The 14,059-nt window shown below is 44.7% G+C and overlaps 1 protein-coding gene across 9 annotated transcripts in view; it reads right to left on the reverse strand.

Annotated features, from left to right (window-relative positions):
• Positions 1-14,059, reverse strand: part of DHRS7B (dehydrogenase/reductase 7B) — a 56,099-nt gene that overhangs the window by 2,416 nt on the left and 39,624 nt on the right. For 5 of the 9 annotated variants that reach the window (XM_026521188.4, XM_026521191.4, XM_044391827.3 and 2 more), the window contains 4 exons: positions 12,283-12,389; positions 4,877-5,093; positions 4,182-4,274; positions 519-671 (listed from right to left, as the gene is read on the reverse strand). In XM_026521188.4, the coding sequence (XP_026376973.3) occupies positions 519-671; positions 4,182-4,274; positions 4,877-5,093; positions 12,283-12,389 (570 nt within the window). Of the gene's footprint in view, positions 1-518; positions 672-4,181; positions 4,275-4,876; positions 5,094-5,720; positions 5,813-5,985; positions 6,056-9,193; positions 9,241-12,282; positions 12,390-14,059 lie in introns of all 9 variants that reach the window. The other 4 variants (XM_057311256.1, XM_057311257.1, XM_044391828.3 and 1 more) reach the window with 2 other exon arrangements.

Below are 14,059 nucleotides of genomic sequence, written 5' to 3' on the forward strand. Positions count from 1 at the left end.
GGCCGGAGCCTGCATGCCGTGCAGCCCACTAGTGGTGACTGCGTGTCAGCTCACCATGTCTTTGGCTGAAGCGAGATGGAGATGGAGACCAGTGCACCCAGCCTCACCCGAGAAGACTGCACTCTTTCCTTTGAGCACCCTGAAATCAGTCCTCTCTCAAGCACACTGGGCGCAGAATCTCTTGGGTCAAGCAACCCATACTTTCTATGAAGTTAATCCACTTTAATTTTACTTTAATTTGGAAGCTTGGCCTTCCAAGTCCTTCCAAGGACTCAAAGTCTGGGCCACCAGGGACCCTGCTCCAACAGCTGCAATGGTGACGCTCAGGCTAAGGGTGGCTCGTGGTAAATGACCACTAATCAACAGTACGTATAACCAAGGCCCGCACACCAAGGTTTTTGGTTTTAAAAATTACATTCCAAATGAAAATAACCAAAGACTCATCAGGTAGGAGGAGCACATCTCACTGTACCCAACCAACAGCTTTTCACGGAAGAAAAGAGAAACCAGGGCCTCACCTCCGTACGTGGACCCGTCAGCAGTGACGGCATTGAGAGAGAGGTTGGTGTGGATGTAGCCAGGGCTGACAACAGTCACCTCGATCTCATACTGCTCCATCTCGGCACGAAGACAGTCGAAGAAGGCCTGGGTTGCGTGTTTGGAGGCTGCGTCTGCAAAGGTTCACGGCCAGACACACAGGTGAGGGAGAGGGCCGGGGACAGCCCCTCAGATTCATTCCCACTCATTCTCCTTTACCTAAAAACTGATATTGCCATTTAAGATTACAGTATGACAGCAGTGTTCATATCCTGATTTAGGGAAGTGCACTGTAGCCTTGTTCTCAGGAAATACCCCGAACTGTGTAAGAGTAAAGAAGTGTCATGTCTCCAACCTTCTTTCAAGTGGTTCAGGAAAAAAAAAATTAGAAATTTTATATACACATGTCTGCATACATACACACAACACACACAGACTAGGATAAAGCAAATATGCTCAAATGTTAACAACTGGGGAATCTGTATGAAGGAGACATGGGAGCTCTTTGTACTATTCCTATGACTTTTCTTTAAATCCGAAATTCTTTTTTTTTTTTTTTTTTTTTTACAGATGTATTTATTTTAGAGAGAGTGCGAGAGTGTGTGTGGGGGGGAGGGTGGAAGGCGAGGGACAGAATCTCAAGCAGACTCCCCACTGAGCATGGAGCCCAATGCAGGGCTTGACCTCACGACCCATGAGATCACAACCTGAGCAGAAATCGCAAGTCGGACATTCAACTGACTGAGCGACCCAGGTGCCCTGAAATCTGCAATTATTCTAACGTTAAGAGTTTAAAAAACAAAACCCAAAAAACTTAATGCCTAATAGGCAAAACATTCACACAGGACAGAGGATATGAAGTAAAAAGTGAAGGTCTTCCTTCCGTCTTCCGGTTGCATTTTCCAGAGGTCAGCTACACTATGGGTTTCTCAGGAATTACTTTTTATAAATCCCATGTACATATATGTGATTTCACACTTAAATAATTTTTTGAGCTCATACTGTTCATTATTCCCACAAGTAGCTTTCTTCACCCAGTGACGCAGAGCGAGCAGTCTGTGCCGGCCACACAGGCCTGCCGTGCTTCCACGGGTCACGAGACCACAGAACTGGCCTGTCCATGGGACTTCGTGGGTTGTTTTCAGCTTTTGTCACTGAAACAGCACTACCAGGGAACATCCCTGCAGGCATGGGAGTGCGTGTATGAAATCCATGCCTAGCTTTCTTATGTATTTTGTTTGACAAACTTCCATGGAGTGGCTCTCCATCGGGAAGAACCACTGAGCTTGCTCCCCCAGAAGCCACAGAGCCACCGCTGCTCTTCAGCCACGGCTCCAAACATGCTGAACAGGTGCTCTGAGTGGGGACGCAGTGACCCGACAATGACATTCTTGCAAAACACATGGCATCTCCCCTGAAAATCCATTTCCTCCAACTCAGACTTCTACATGTTTTAGTCTTAGGAAAGGGGCATCCATCAGCCAAACAAACAGGAAGGGAAGAAGCAAGGAAGTGTCCCAGTGAGGCACATGAGAAATTCCAGTGTTGGAACTCACTGCAGCACCTTTCAGAGGCCAGCAACTTCGGTTTGGGCCAAGTTGCTGGGGGCTGGATGCATAGTTTGTGGGTAGGCAGGTGGAGAGAGCTTCTCCTACCAGTTGTGATCCCAGGGGTGTAGCCCAGGCCCGAGGACTGAGAAGAGTCATCCTGGGGGTCCCCCAAAATAGAAGGCTGCACCCTGATGACCAGTGTCATGGAGTCTCAGGCTGTAGGTCCTCGGCCAGGCTGTGCTCACCTACACCCTCACCACGGCTGGCAACAGTGAGCCCCGCCGATCCACAGGGCGTGGGGCTCAACACGCCACCCGGATCATCTCACTTGGTCCTCACAACAGCAGTGGGAGGCGGGGAGAGATGCTCTCCTGCTTTAGAGACGAGAAGACTGCTGCTCACCAGGATTAACCAACGTGCCCAGGCGCACTGCCACAACTCAGTCTGCTTATTATAAAGTGCCCAGACCAACTATGCGTGACCTACCACAGGCACAGGCCAAATGGAGGACAAAATTCAGTGAGATCAAATCAAAGTAAAGGTTGGAAGTGATTTCGTACAAAGAACACTGTATAGCCTTTACCCTGATTTACCTAGTATTAACATTTCACCTCACCTGCTTTATCATTTGTGATTCTATTTATGCCTGAACCACTGGGGCTGCCTTCGACAGCTGTCCTGTGCTGTCGGAGCCGAAGCAGAACGCCGGCAAACAGAGAAATAACAAGTGTAGGCACAAGTATGGCTAGAGTGCTTCCCAATTCACAAAGGACGTTCCATCTCCAGATGTCTCGTTTCATCCTTTACACAGCTCTGTGGAGCGTGTGTGAGAACTGTCAGTCTCTTCACAAGCAAGGAAATGGGGGGCCAGAGAAGTTAAAATTACTTGCCCAAGGACATGCAACGGAAAGCTCAAGGCAGAGCCGGGGGTCCTATCTTGAGGGAGAGGACGGCGTTGGGACAGCTCCAGTCCGCTGCGCCGTGTCATCCAGCTGGATGTCTGCTACTGTCCTTTCAAAGTGCTGAGCCAGCTCTGCTTGGCCTTCGCTCGCTGCCAAGTCTGCAGCCACGTGAGGCTGGGGCCAGCGCTGGGAAGCGCTGAGAGCAGACGAGGCTGCTACAGGTCAGTCTGGCAGAGGGTGGAGCAAAGACGGAGCTACCGGGGCGGTGTGTGAAATCACCTTTAAAATCTGTTAACGAAACCAGCCCAGGCCCTGTTTCCTTGCTGGGACAACATGAGGGCAGACAGATGGGTGAAATGAGATCTCAAACTTTTGACGCAGTCACTCGCGCGTGGAGGTGAGAATGTGAACTAGAGGTCAATTTGGCAGTTTTATTTTTTTGGTCCTACTTACTATTTCCACTTTTTTGGAGACCCTCCCATGAGTGGCCAGAGATAGAGGTATTTAACGATACTCTGGGTAGCACATCATTACTACTGGTCAAGAACTGAAGGGAAATCCTCATGTGTCCAGGAAAATGGCTCAAGAACTCACGTCACATCTATTCAATGAATTACTGCATACCCTCTTAAAAGGATCAAGTGAACTGCAGATGTTGATGTGGAAAGTTGTACTGTCGAGGGGAATACACAAGCCACAGAACAGTATGTATGAAGTGACCCTATGTCTGAATGTGTGATCACAAGAAAGAAGCCGGAGGTGTGTGCTGCACGTGATGACGTGGAAGTGCCTGTGTGTCCACGGTGAAAACCGGTAACGAGCTAGTGGCCAACACACGTGCGGCACTTACGCCTGGCCACACTCCAGCCCTGCACGCACAGCGCTCGCAGACTGCAGCAATCTTCCAGCGGCCCTCCAAGGCTGGGACTGCCCCGTCTCCCTTTTGCAGATCCAGACTGTGGTACAGAGCAATGGGGACCTTTGCACAAGGTCATGTAGAGGGGGTTAGGAGCAGAGCCGGGATTTGACCCCAGGCATTCCTCTCAGGAGAACACATTCTGATCAGGTCCCCTCACGCTGTGTGTGGAATCTTTCTCTCATGTCTGAATTCTGCATACTAAACGTGCTATTTTGATAATCACGAGAAAACAATAAGCAAAAGCGCTTGGGGGAGGGAGACGGGAGTACTCACATGCTGATCGGAAGGGAATGCTGATTTTGCCCTGGATGCTGCTGATGGCAACAATGTGGCCTTGTCGCCTTTTGATCATGGAGGGCAGGAGCGCTAAAGAAAGACAGCAGAGGCTTTAGAGGAGGACTTTTCTTCTGGTCACTGCAGACACGCTGACAGGAGGTGACCTCGCTTATCATATGTAGTCAGAGCCAGGGAGGCAAACGGGGAAAGCTTCTGAGTGGGGAGTGCCAGGCTGGTTGGAACTCTCAGGCCGCCTGCGTCCAACAGACCGCCAGCAGGAGGAAGGAGCAGAAGGAGGCAAGGAGGGAGGCAGGCAGAAGCCTAATCACTAGGAACAGTCAGCTCGGTCCCCTTTTCTAGGGAGACCCTCTCCCCTTGACTGGTATCTGTGGCTGGCCACAAAAATGTCCCCACTTTGTGTGCGCTTCCAAACACCATGAAGAGGAAATGGAGGCAACACTATACAAATAAAGCTGTCGCTGAGGAGAACATCTTGATTTAAGGCTAGAAAGCAGATAAAGAAAATGCAAATGAAAGCCCAGAGAAAACAAACACCCAAGCTGTAATGACAGCACCTATTTCGGGGTAAAACAGATGGAGACGGGCAACATCTAGCTAAAAAGAAATCAAGTAAAGTAAAAAGAATGCCAGCCTACAGTGCTCTTTTTTTCCTTTTAATTCAGGACTGTTACCTTTTGTTAGAGCAACTGGGCCAAAGTAGTTTGTCTCCATGACTTTCTTATCCACGTCCGTGGTGGTGTCCACGATGGCGCCCCGGTAGCTGATGCCGGCGTTGTTGATGAGCACATCCACGTGGCCGAAGCACTGCAGGATCTCAGCTGTCGCTGTGACGATGGCCCCAGGGTCTGCGAGGTCAAAGGTCACCATGTAAGGCTTGTGTGTCTGCACCTGGTCAAATGCGACAGAAATCAAATGCACCTTGAGTGACAGGCATGTGAGCCACATGTCCCTGCTTTTCAGAGTGCCGGGAGTGGCCTACCGGGTGTGACCTGACACAGGCTCTAGCACCTCTCTTCCCAAGCAATGTGGCCTGGAGGTTCCTACCTCTGGTGCTCACACTTGACCTGGGTGACTTTACCCCTAAACTGAAAATGACTACACAGCCAGGCTCCCATCACTGCCTTGTGCCAGCACCGTGCTGTACATCACCATGACATTAAACAGTGCCCCTCCTGACAGGGGGTATCCTTCTCAGGTTGTTCCTTTTGTTCATTTGTTCATGAAACATTTTTTTTATATAACTCCTATGTGCCAGGCACTGGGGACAGGCAGAAAGCAAGACAAACATGGCTCCTGTCTTCCAGAAGCATATACTGTCTAGTGAGGAAGACAAATTCTATAACTGTAAAGAATATCATGAAGAAGTATAAGATGCTAGAGGAATGAATAACCGAGCCATCTAACTTACAGGGCTTCCCAGTGGACGTGAGTTTAACAAGAGATTAAAAGGAGATGTGGAAGTGTGAAATCAGAGAAGATGGCAGAATAGGAAGTGCCAGGAATCTGTCTTTCCACCTGGACGTTGTACTGGCAGAAACTCTCTGAAGCAACAATTTTGGAACTCTGGAGTCCATCTGAATCCTTGCAGCTTCCAGGGCAGTGCTTGGCTGGCAAATTATAGATAATTTTGGTCAATTCTAGCCATCACCTTGGTGGTTAAGTTTTCATCCCCCATCCCTGCATCCCTGTGGCAAGAAGCTGTAGGAAAGACAACCCACACCTCTGGGGCAGCGTGAGGAAGCCAAGATAGGCAATAAGAACCTTGTCTTCTAAAACTCACGGTTGTGTTCTGGTGGTGGATCACTGAGGCGTGGTATGGAGGCAAGTTGCATTATTTTCACCACCAGTGGCTAAAATGGTTTACAATGGATTCAAAGGAGTTAAACCTGTTGTTTTGATAATCAAAAACATAAATAAATCCCCAGAAAATATACTAAAGTGCTAAAGGAAGACACGGAAAAAGGCAGAAAATTGATGTATAAACAAAATGAGTATCATTAAATGCCATCAAAGAAACAGAAATTATAAGAAAATTCTGGAGCTCAAAGTACAACTTCTGAAATGGAAAATACACTACAAGTATACAAAGCACATTTGAGCAAGCAGAGGTGTGAATCAGTGGAATGGAAGAGAGGACAACTGAAATTACTGAGTCTGAAATAAGAAAAAAGAATGAGGAAAAGTAAACAGAGCCTAAGGGACCTGTGGGACACCATCAAGTGGACCAATAAATACACTGTGGGAATCTGAGAAGGAGAAGAGACAGAGAGAGGGGTGGAAAGAATATCTGAATAAATAATTGATGAAAACGTCCCAAACTTAATGAAAGACATGAATCTACACATCCAAGAAGCTCAAAACCAAGTTGGATAAATTCAGAGGCCCACATGAAGACACATTACAATCAAACTGTCAAAAAAAACAAAAAAAAAAAAAAAAAAGAGAGAGAGAGAATGATTTCTGAAGACATCAAGAGAGACCTACTCTAACATAAAAGGAATTCTCAGTAAGATGATGAGCTGATGTCTCATCAGAAACCTTGGAGGCCAGAAGACAGTGGGTTGATAAATTAAAAGGGCTGAAAGAAAAAACTGCCAACCAAGAATTCTGTATCTGGCACAACTTTCCTTCAAAAATGAGGGAGAAATTAAGATTCCCAGATGAACAAAAGCTGAAGGAGCTAGTTACCACTAGACCTGCTCTGCAAGAAATGCTAAAGGGAGTCCTTCAGGTTTGAAATGAAAGTAAGGTGGAGGGTGGTGTAACTTGAAGCCATATAAGAAATAAAGATATCTGGGAAAGTAAAAACACGGGCAATTATAAAAGCTACTATTATTGTAATTTTGGTTTGTAACTCCACTTTTTACTTCCTACATAAATTTAAAAGACAAATGTGTTTAAAAATTATTATTAATCTGTTAATGGGCCAAGCACTGTATGAAGATGTAACCTCTATACGAATAACAGAAATGGGGGAGGACAGAGCTGTAAAGCAGAATTTTTGTATCCTATGAATCCCCTTAGAAACCACAAAACAATAGCTACAGCATATGCACATGAGGAAATGAGAAGGAAATCAAAAACATTTCACTACAAAAACCAAGCAAACACAGAAGAAGACAGTAATGCAGGAAAAGAGGGACAAAAAAAAGCAATAAAGCATACAGAAAACAAATAGCAAAATGGTGGAATTTCCTCCTTACTAGTAATTAGTTCAAATAAAACTCTCTCATCAAAACACCGATTGATAGCTCCAATTTTTTAAAAAATCCAACTATATGCTGTGTTTAAGAGACTCATTTTAGATCCGAAGATACAACATGTTGAAAGTGAAAGGATGAAAAAAGGTTATTTCATGTAAATAATAACCAATGAGAGCTGGAGTGGCTGTACTCATGTCAGAATAGGCTTTAAATCAAAAAAGGTTACAAGAGACAAAAAGGACATTATATGCAAGCATACCTCAGAGACATTGCAGGTTGGGTTTCAGACCACCACAGTACAGCAAATATCTCAATAAAGCAAGCCAGAGGAATTTTTTGGTTTCCCAGTAGATATAGAAGTTATGCTTACACTATATTGTAGTCCATTAGTGTGCAATAGCTTTATGTCTAACAAAACAACATATATATCTTAATTTAAAAATATTGCTAAAAAATGGGAACCATCATCTGAACTTTCAGTGAGTTGTAATCACTGATCACAGATCACCATAACGAATTAATAAGAATGGAAAAGTTTGAAATATTTTGAGAATTACCAAAATGTGACACAGAAACACGACACAGAGACATGAAGTGGGCAAATGCTGTTGGAAAAATAGCACTGATAGACTAGATCAATACACACTTGGCACAAAAACCTTCAATTGGTAAAATACACCATATCGGCGAAGCACAATAAAGTAAAGCACAATAAAACAAGGTAAGCCCATAATAATAAAAAGGTATTCATTACAGCAAAAAATGTAATAGTTAGTATAAATATTTATGTACCTAATAATAGACCCTCAAAATATATGAAGCAAAAATCAACAGAATTGAAGGGGGAAATAGACAGTTCTATAATAATATTGTGATCTTTCAATACTCCATTTTTAAGAGTGGACAGAACAACCAATCAGAAGATCAATTACAAACAGATGACTGAATACTATAAACCAAGAGGACCGAAAAGATGCATATAGAACATCCCACCCAACGATAGCACAACACACATTCTTCTCAAGCACATGTGGAACATTCTCCAGGATAGACCACATGTTAGGCCAGAAAACAAATGTTAGCAGATTGAAAGACAGCTATCATTTAAAGCGTCTTCTTCAACCACAGTGTGATGAAGCTAGAAATCAGTAACAGAAGGTAAACTGGAAAACCAGTGGAAATTAAACAAACCCTCTTAAAGAACAACCGACTCATAAAAGACATAACAAGGGAAATTAGAAATGAAAACAAATACGCAACATACCCAAACTTATGCGATGCAGTGAAAGCAGTGGTAAGAGGGAAATTTATCCCTATAGATGCCTACATTTAAAAAATAAAAAAAGATTTCAAATCAATAATATAACTTTACACCCTAGGGAACTAGAACAGAGTAAACTAACAAAAAGCTAGCAGAGGAAGGAAATAATAAAGATTAGAGAGGAGATAAAATAGAGAGCAGAAATAAAGAAAATCATGAAACCAAAAGTTGGTTCTTTGAAAAGATCGACAAAATTGAGAAACCATTAGCTAGACAAAGAAAGAGAGGATGGAGTGGGTCCCTCCCTAGATAAAAAAAAAAAGGTTATAATACAATTAATATAATATAATTGTACGCCCACAAATAAGATAACCTAGAAGAATTGAACAAGTTCCTCGAAATATACGAATTATCTGAGTCAAGAAGAAATAGAAAAATCTCAGCAGAGATTGAAGCAATAACCTAAAACCTCCCAACAAATAAATGTCAGCCACCAGATGGCTTCACTGGTGAATTTTACCAACCTTTAAAGAAGAATTAACACCAACACTTCTCATACTCTTCCAAAAACCTGAGGAAAGAGAGAACACTTCTTAACTCATTCTGAGGCCAGCATTACTCTGTCCAGAAAACCAGGAATGGAGGGGAAAGTCCTCAACATGGTAAAGGATATTTATGAAAAACCTACACCTAATATACGTTCAGTGGCGTTAGACAGGATGTGTTCTCCCTATGACCAAGAACAAGACAAGGATGCTTGCTTTCACTGTAGGTACTCAACACAGTACTAGGGTTCTAATCAGAGCACTTACACAAGAACGAGTAATAAAAAGCACCCAAATTGGAAAGGAAAAGGTAAAACTGTTCAAAGATGACATGATCCCATATGTAGAAAATCCTGAGGAATCCAGAGAAAACCATTAGAGCTAATGTAAGTCAGTTCAGCAGAGCTGCAAGGTACCAGAAAAACACACACACTCATCAGCTATGTTTCTATACACCAGCAATGAATAATCTGAAAAGAAAATTAGGAAAGCAAATCCACTTAAAATAGCAGCTAAAAGAATTAAATACTTAGGAATAAATAAAACTAAAGAGGTCAAAGATTTGTATGTTAAACACTACAAAACATTGCTGATAGAAATTAAAGAAAACCTAAATACTTGGAAAGACATCTCACGTTCATGGACTGGAAGACTTAACATTGTTAAGTAGTCAATACTACCCAAAGTGATCTACAGATTCAATGCTATCCCTATCAAAATAATTGCATGCTTTGGAGGAAACAGAAACAAAGTCCCAAAGTCCATACGGAATCTCAAAGGTCCCTGCAAAACCAAAACAATATTGAAAAAAAAAGGAACACAGTTGGAAGATTTACACTTCCTGATTTCAAAACTTACTGAAAAGCTACAGCAACCAGTGTGGTACTGGCATTAAGACAGACACACAGACCAATGAAATAGGATGGACAGCCCAGAAATAAACGTTCGCATACATGGCCAAATGACTACTGACAGGGGTGCCAAGACCATTCAAGCAGGAAAGAACAATCTTTTCAACAAATGGTGCTGGGAAAACTGGATATATACATGAAAAAGAATGAACTTGAAACCTTACCTAACACCGTGTACAAAAATTAAGTCAAGTGGATCAAAGACCTAAATGTCGGGAGTTAAAATTACAGAACTCTTAGAATAAAACACTGGAGAAAATCTTCATAACATCTAATGGGGCAACGACCTCGTGGATGTGACACCACAAGTACAGTCAACAAAAGAAAAAATAAACTGGGCTTCAACAAAATTAAAAACTTTTCGATGGCTCAGTTGGCTGGGCATCTGACTCTTGGTTTTGGCTCAGGTCATGATCTCGGGGTTGTGAGTTCGAGCCCCGCGTCAGGCTCTGCGCTCAGTGCGGAGTCTGCTAGAGATTCTCTCTCTCCCTCTGCACCTCCCCCTCCTCACGTGCACGCACGCTGTCTCTCAAATTACTAATAAAATCTTTAAAAAAAAGTAAAACTTTTCTGCATCAAGGGATGCTGTCAAGAAAGTGAAAAAACAGGGGTGCCTGGGTGGCTCAGTCGTTAGGCGCCTGCCTTCGGCTCAGGGTGTGATCCTGGTGTTCTGGGATCGAGCCCCACATCAGGCTCCTCCGCTAGGAGCCTGCTTCTTCCTCTCCCACTCCCCCTGCTTGTGTTCCCTCTCTCCCTGGCTGTCTCTCTCTCTGTCAGATAAATAAATAAAATCTTAAAAAAAAAAAAAAAGAAAAGAAAAAGAAAGTGAAAAGACAATCTACTGAATGAGAAAAAGTATTTGCAAATCGCAGATCTGATAAAGGATTACTATCCAGAATATATAGAGAAGTAAACTCAACAACAAAAACAACCAACCTGATTCAAAAAAACAGGAGAAGGACTTGAAAAGACATTTCTCCAAAGAAGACATATAAATGGTCGCTAAGCACAGGAAGAGATGCTCAACATCATTTGTAATTAGGGAAATGCAACTCAAAACCACAATGAGATACCATTTTACATCTCGTAGGATGGGTACAATTGAAAAACAAACAGAAAAGAACAAGTGTTGGCAAGAATGTGGAGAAAGCAAAACCCTTGCGCATTGGTGGTGGGAATGTAAAATGGTACAGCTTCTGTGGAAAACAGATGACAATTCTTCAAAAGGTGATACATAAAACTACCCTATGAACCAGCCATTCCACTCCTAGGTGTATATCTCCAAAAACTGAAAGCCAGGACTCAAACAGATAATGTGTACAACTGTGTTCATTGCAACTTATTCACAATAGGCAAAAGGTGGAAACTCCAGTGTCCATGAACAAAGTAATGGATAAACAAAATGTGGTCTATACGTACACTGGAATATTACTCTGCCATGAAATGGAATGAAATTTTGGTACATGCTAAAATATGGATGAACCTTGAAGACATCACGCTTAGTGAAATAGCCGGACATAGAAGGACAAATATTTTCCACTTATATAAGGTATCTAGAATAGGCAAATACATAGAAAGACAGTAGAATGAATAGAGCTTTCTAGGCACTGGGGAGAGGGGAGGAAGACTGAATTACTGTTAATAGGTACAGAATTTTTGTTGGGGAGGGTAAGTATAGAAAGTGGTGATAGTTATACACATTCTGAATGTGTTTAATGCCTCTGACTTGTTCACCTATAAATGGTTAAAATGATTCATACTAGGATATGTATATTTTATTTATATGTATACCGTTTTATGCATGTAAGTACTATGTTATCTATATTTTTCCACAATTAAAATTTTAGAAGTCATGGCTAACCTCCCCCATTTCCCCACCCTAGAGAGATGAATAGGTATTATCCAGGTAAAGGGGGAGCGGAGGCATTCACAGAGGCAACTGCCTAAGCTCAGTGCCAATAAGTGGCAGAGGTGAGACAGGAACCGTGCGACAGCCCTGCCTCCTCAGGCAATGGAGACCTGTCGCCTTCGCTGGTGCAGAGTGACCATGTGGATGCCCTGCACGTGCGGCGGCCCAGGAGTGGCCACTATCTCCTCAGATGCCTGCAGAGGATGGACTGAACCTCTGGCCCACGGAAAACATACCCCTGGCCTCACCTTGGTGGCCAGAGAAGCAAGTTCTTTGGTGAGCTCTTCCAGGGCCTCCCGGTTTCGGCCGCAGAGCACCAGCTTGGCACCCACCGTGTAGAAGACTCTGGCGCATTCTAAGGGAGGGAGAAAGAACCTTGACAGCTGAGGAAATTCAATGCCTTTCTTCCCCAGGGCAGGTCAGTCCAAACTCACTCCGTGTTTCAGAGTACGAATTTGTTTCTTCATGCACCGCACACGTGCGCATCCGCCCCTGCTGTGGACCAGGCGTGGAGCTAGGAGTTAAGGCCCCAGTGACAAATGAGCCCCGCTCTTGCCCCAGGAGAGCTCGTATCAGTGGTATGGCAGACACCAAGGCAAGAGGAAGGCTGGGACCGGTGGACAGATTTGTTAGGTACCACGCTCGGAACATTCCATGATCTTTAGCTCTGAACAACCCTGGGGGCATGACTTCCTTTTTCACAGCTGAGGAAGCTCAGAAAGGTCAAGCAATGTGCTCAATGATCAGGCAGCACCAGCCACGGTGAGGCCGTGGCCTGCTGAGGCCTGCTTTTTGGCCCAATCTAGGCTGTTTCCCAAGTCACTTCAGTGCGGCAGGTACAGATCTATGGGGCGTGCTTACACGGTCTGTACAAGCACAGGGAGCGCAGGACTCTGCTGAGAAGGGATGGGGGGCCTGGGAGGCTGTTTCTCTGGAAAGGGCTCAAGGCTAAGGGAGCAGAGTTTGCAAAGCACCTGAGGGGCCATGCACAGATACATCCGGGACACAAACTGGAGCGTCTGACAGCCTTACCAGGCTGGGAAATGACAAACAAACGTGAAGAGTTGAAGCGTGCGGAGTACCTACGACAGTGAAGGCTCAGCAAGGGAGGCTGCAGTTTAAAAGGCTCCCTCCCACTGGGTGAGAAGGAAGGGGACTGGTGGAGACCAGGCTCTGCTGAACCCACTCCAACATCCCAGTAACATCAAGTGAGACCGGGGTACCTCTATTAGTCAGTGTTCTTTTGGTGGCAAGAAAACAGACCCGACTCACACTGGGGCAAAGCAAAAAGAGATTTATCAGGAGGCTGCTGGGATAGCTCCAGAATTAAGAGAAAAGAGCTAAGTGGCCAAGACTTGGGAGGGACAGGAGTGGTTGCTGCCCAGGGCCACTGGCAGCAGGAACCAGGCTCTCTCAGGGCTGGCAGGGCCTTTTCTCCACTTCGTCTCCCTGGCCTGGCTTCTCTCCAAGATGAGAACAGGGCTGCAGGCAGCTCTGAGTCACATCAACACAGCTCCCCCCGCCAGACAGCAGAGGGGTCTCTGTAGTGGCAAGCTTTGCTGCCGAAATCCCAGGAAGGGTGGGGCGGCATCTCGAGCACGAAGCCAGCAAGGGTCACAGGCAAATCCCCTGAGGCCCAGGGGGAAGGGCAGGGAGGAGAGACCTCCAGAACCGGGGCTAACCTGTGGGGGAGAGGGAGGGTGAGGGTCTCTTGCTTCTTGCTTGTTCTGAGCCCAGACATGGCCTGACTGAATGTTCGGTGCCCTGAAAACATACAGCTTGTGAAAAGCACTGCAGCCCAGTGGTCAAGGCACTGGACTCAAACTCGACCACCTACGTGCAACGCCGACCTCAGTCACTTCCTGGTTCTGTGATCTTGGGTAAGTTATAACCTCTGCGCTTCTCACTTTCCTCTTCTATAGAATGCAGGTAAAAACAGCACTGGGACTGAATGAGTAAAACTCAATACAATACAATAGAGAAGAAGTACTATAGAAAAAAGCACCACAGAAGTGTTCACTGTTC

Source organism: Ursus arctos, unplaced genomic scaffold (genome assembly GCF_023065955.2).
Source record: "Ursus arctos isolate Adak ecotype North America unplaced genomic scaffold, UrsArc2.0 scaffold_14, whole genome shotgun sequence".
NCBI classification, from domain to species: Eukaryota; Metazoa; Chordata; class Mammalia; order Carnivora; family Ursidae; genus Ursus; species Ursus arctos.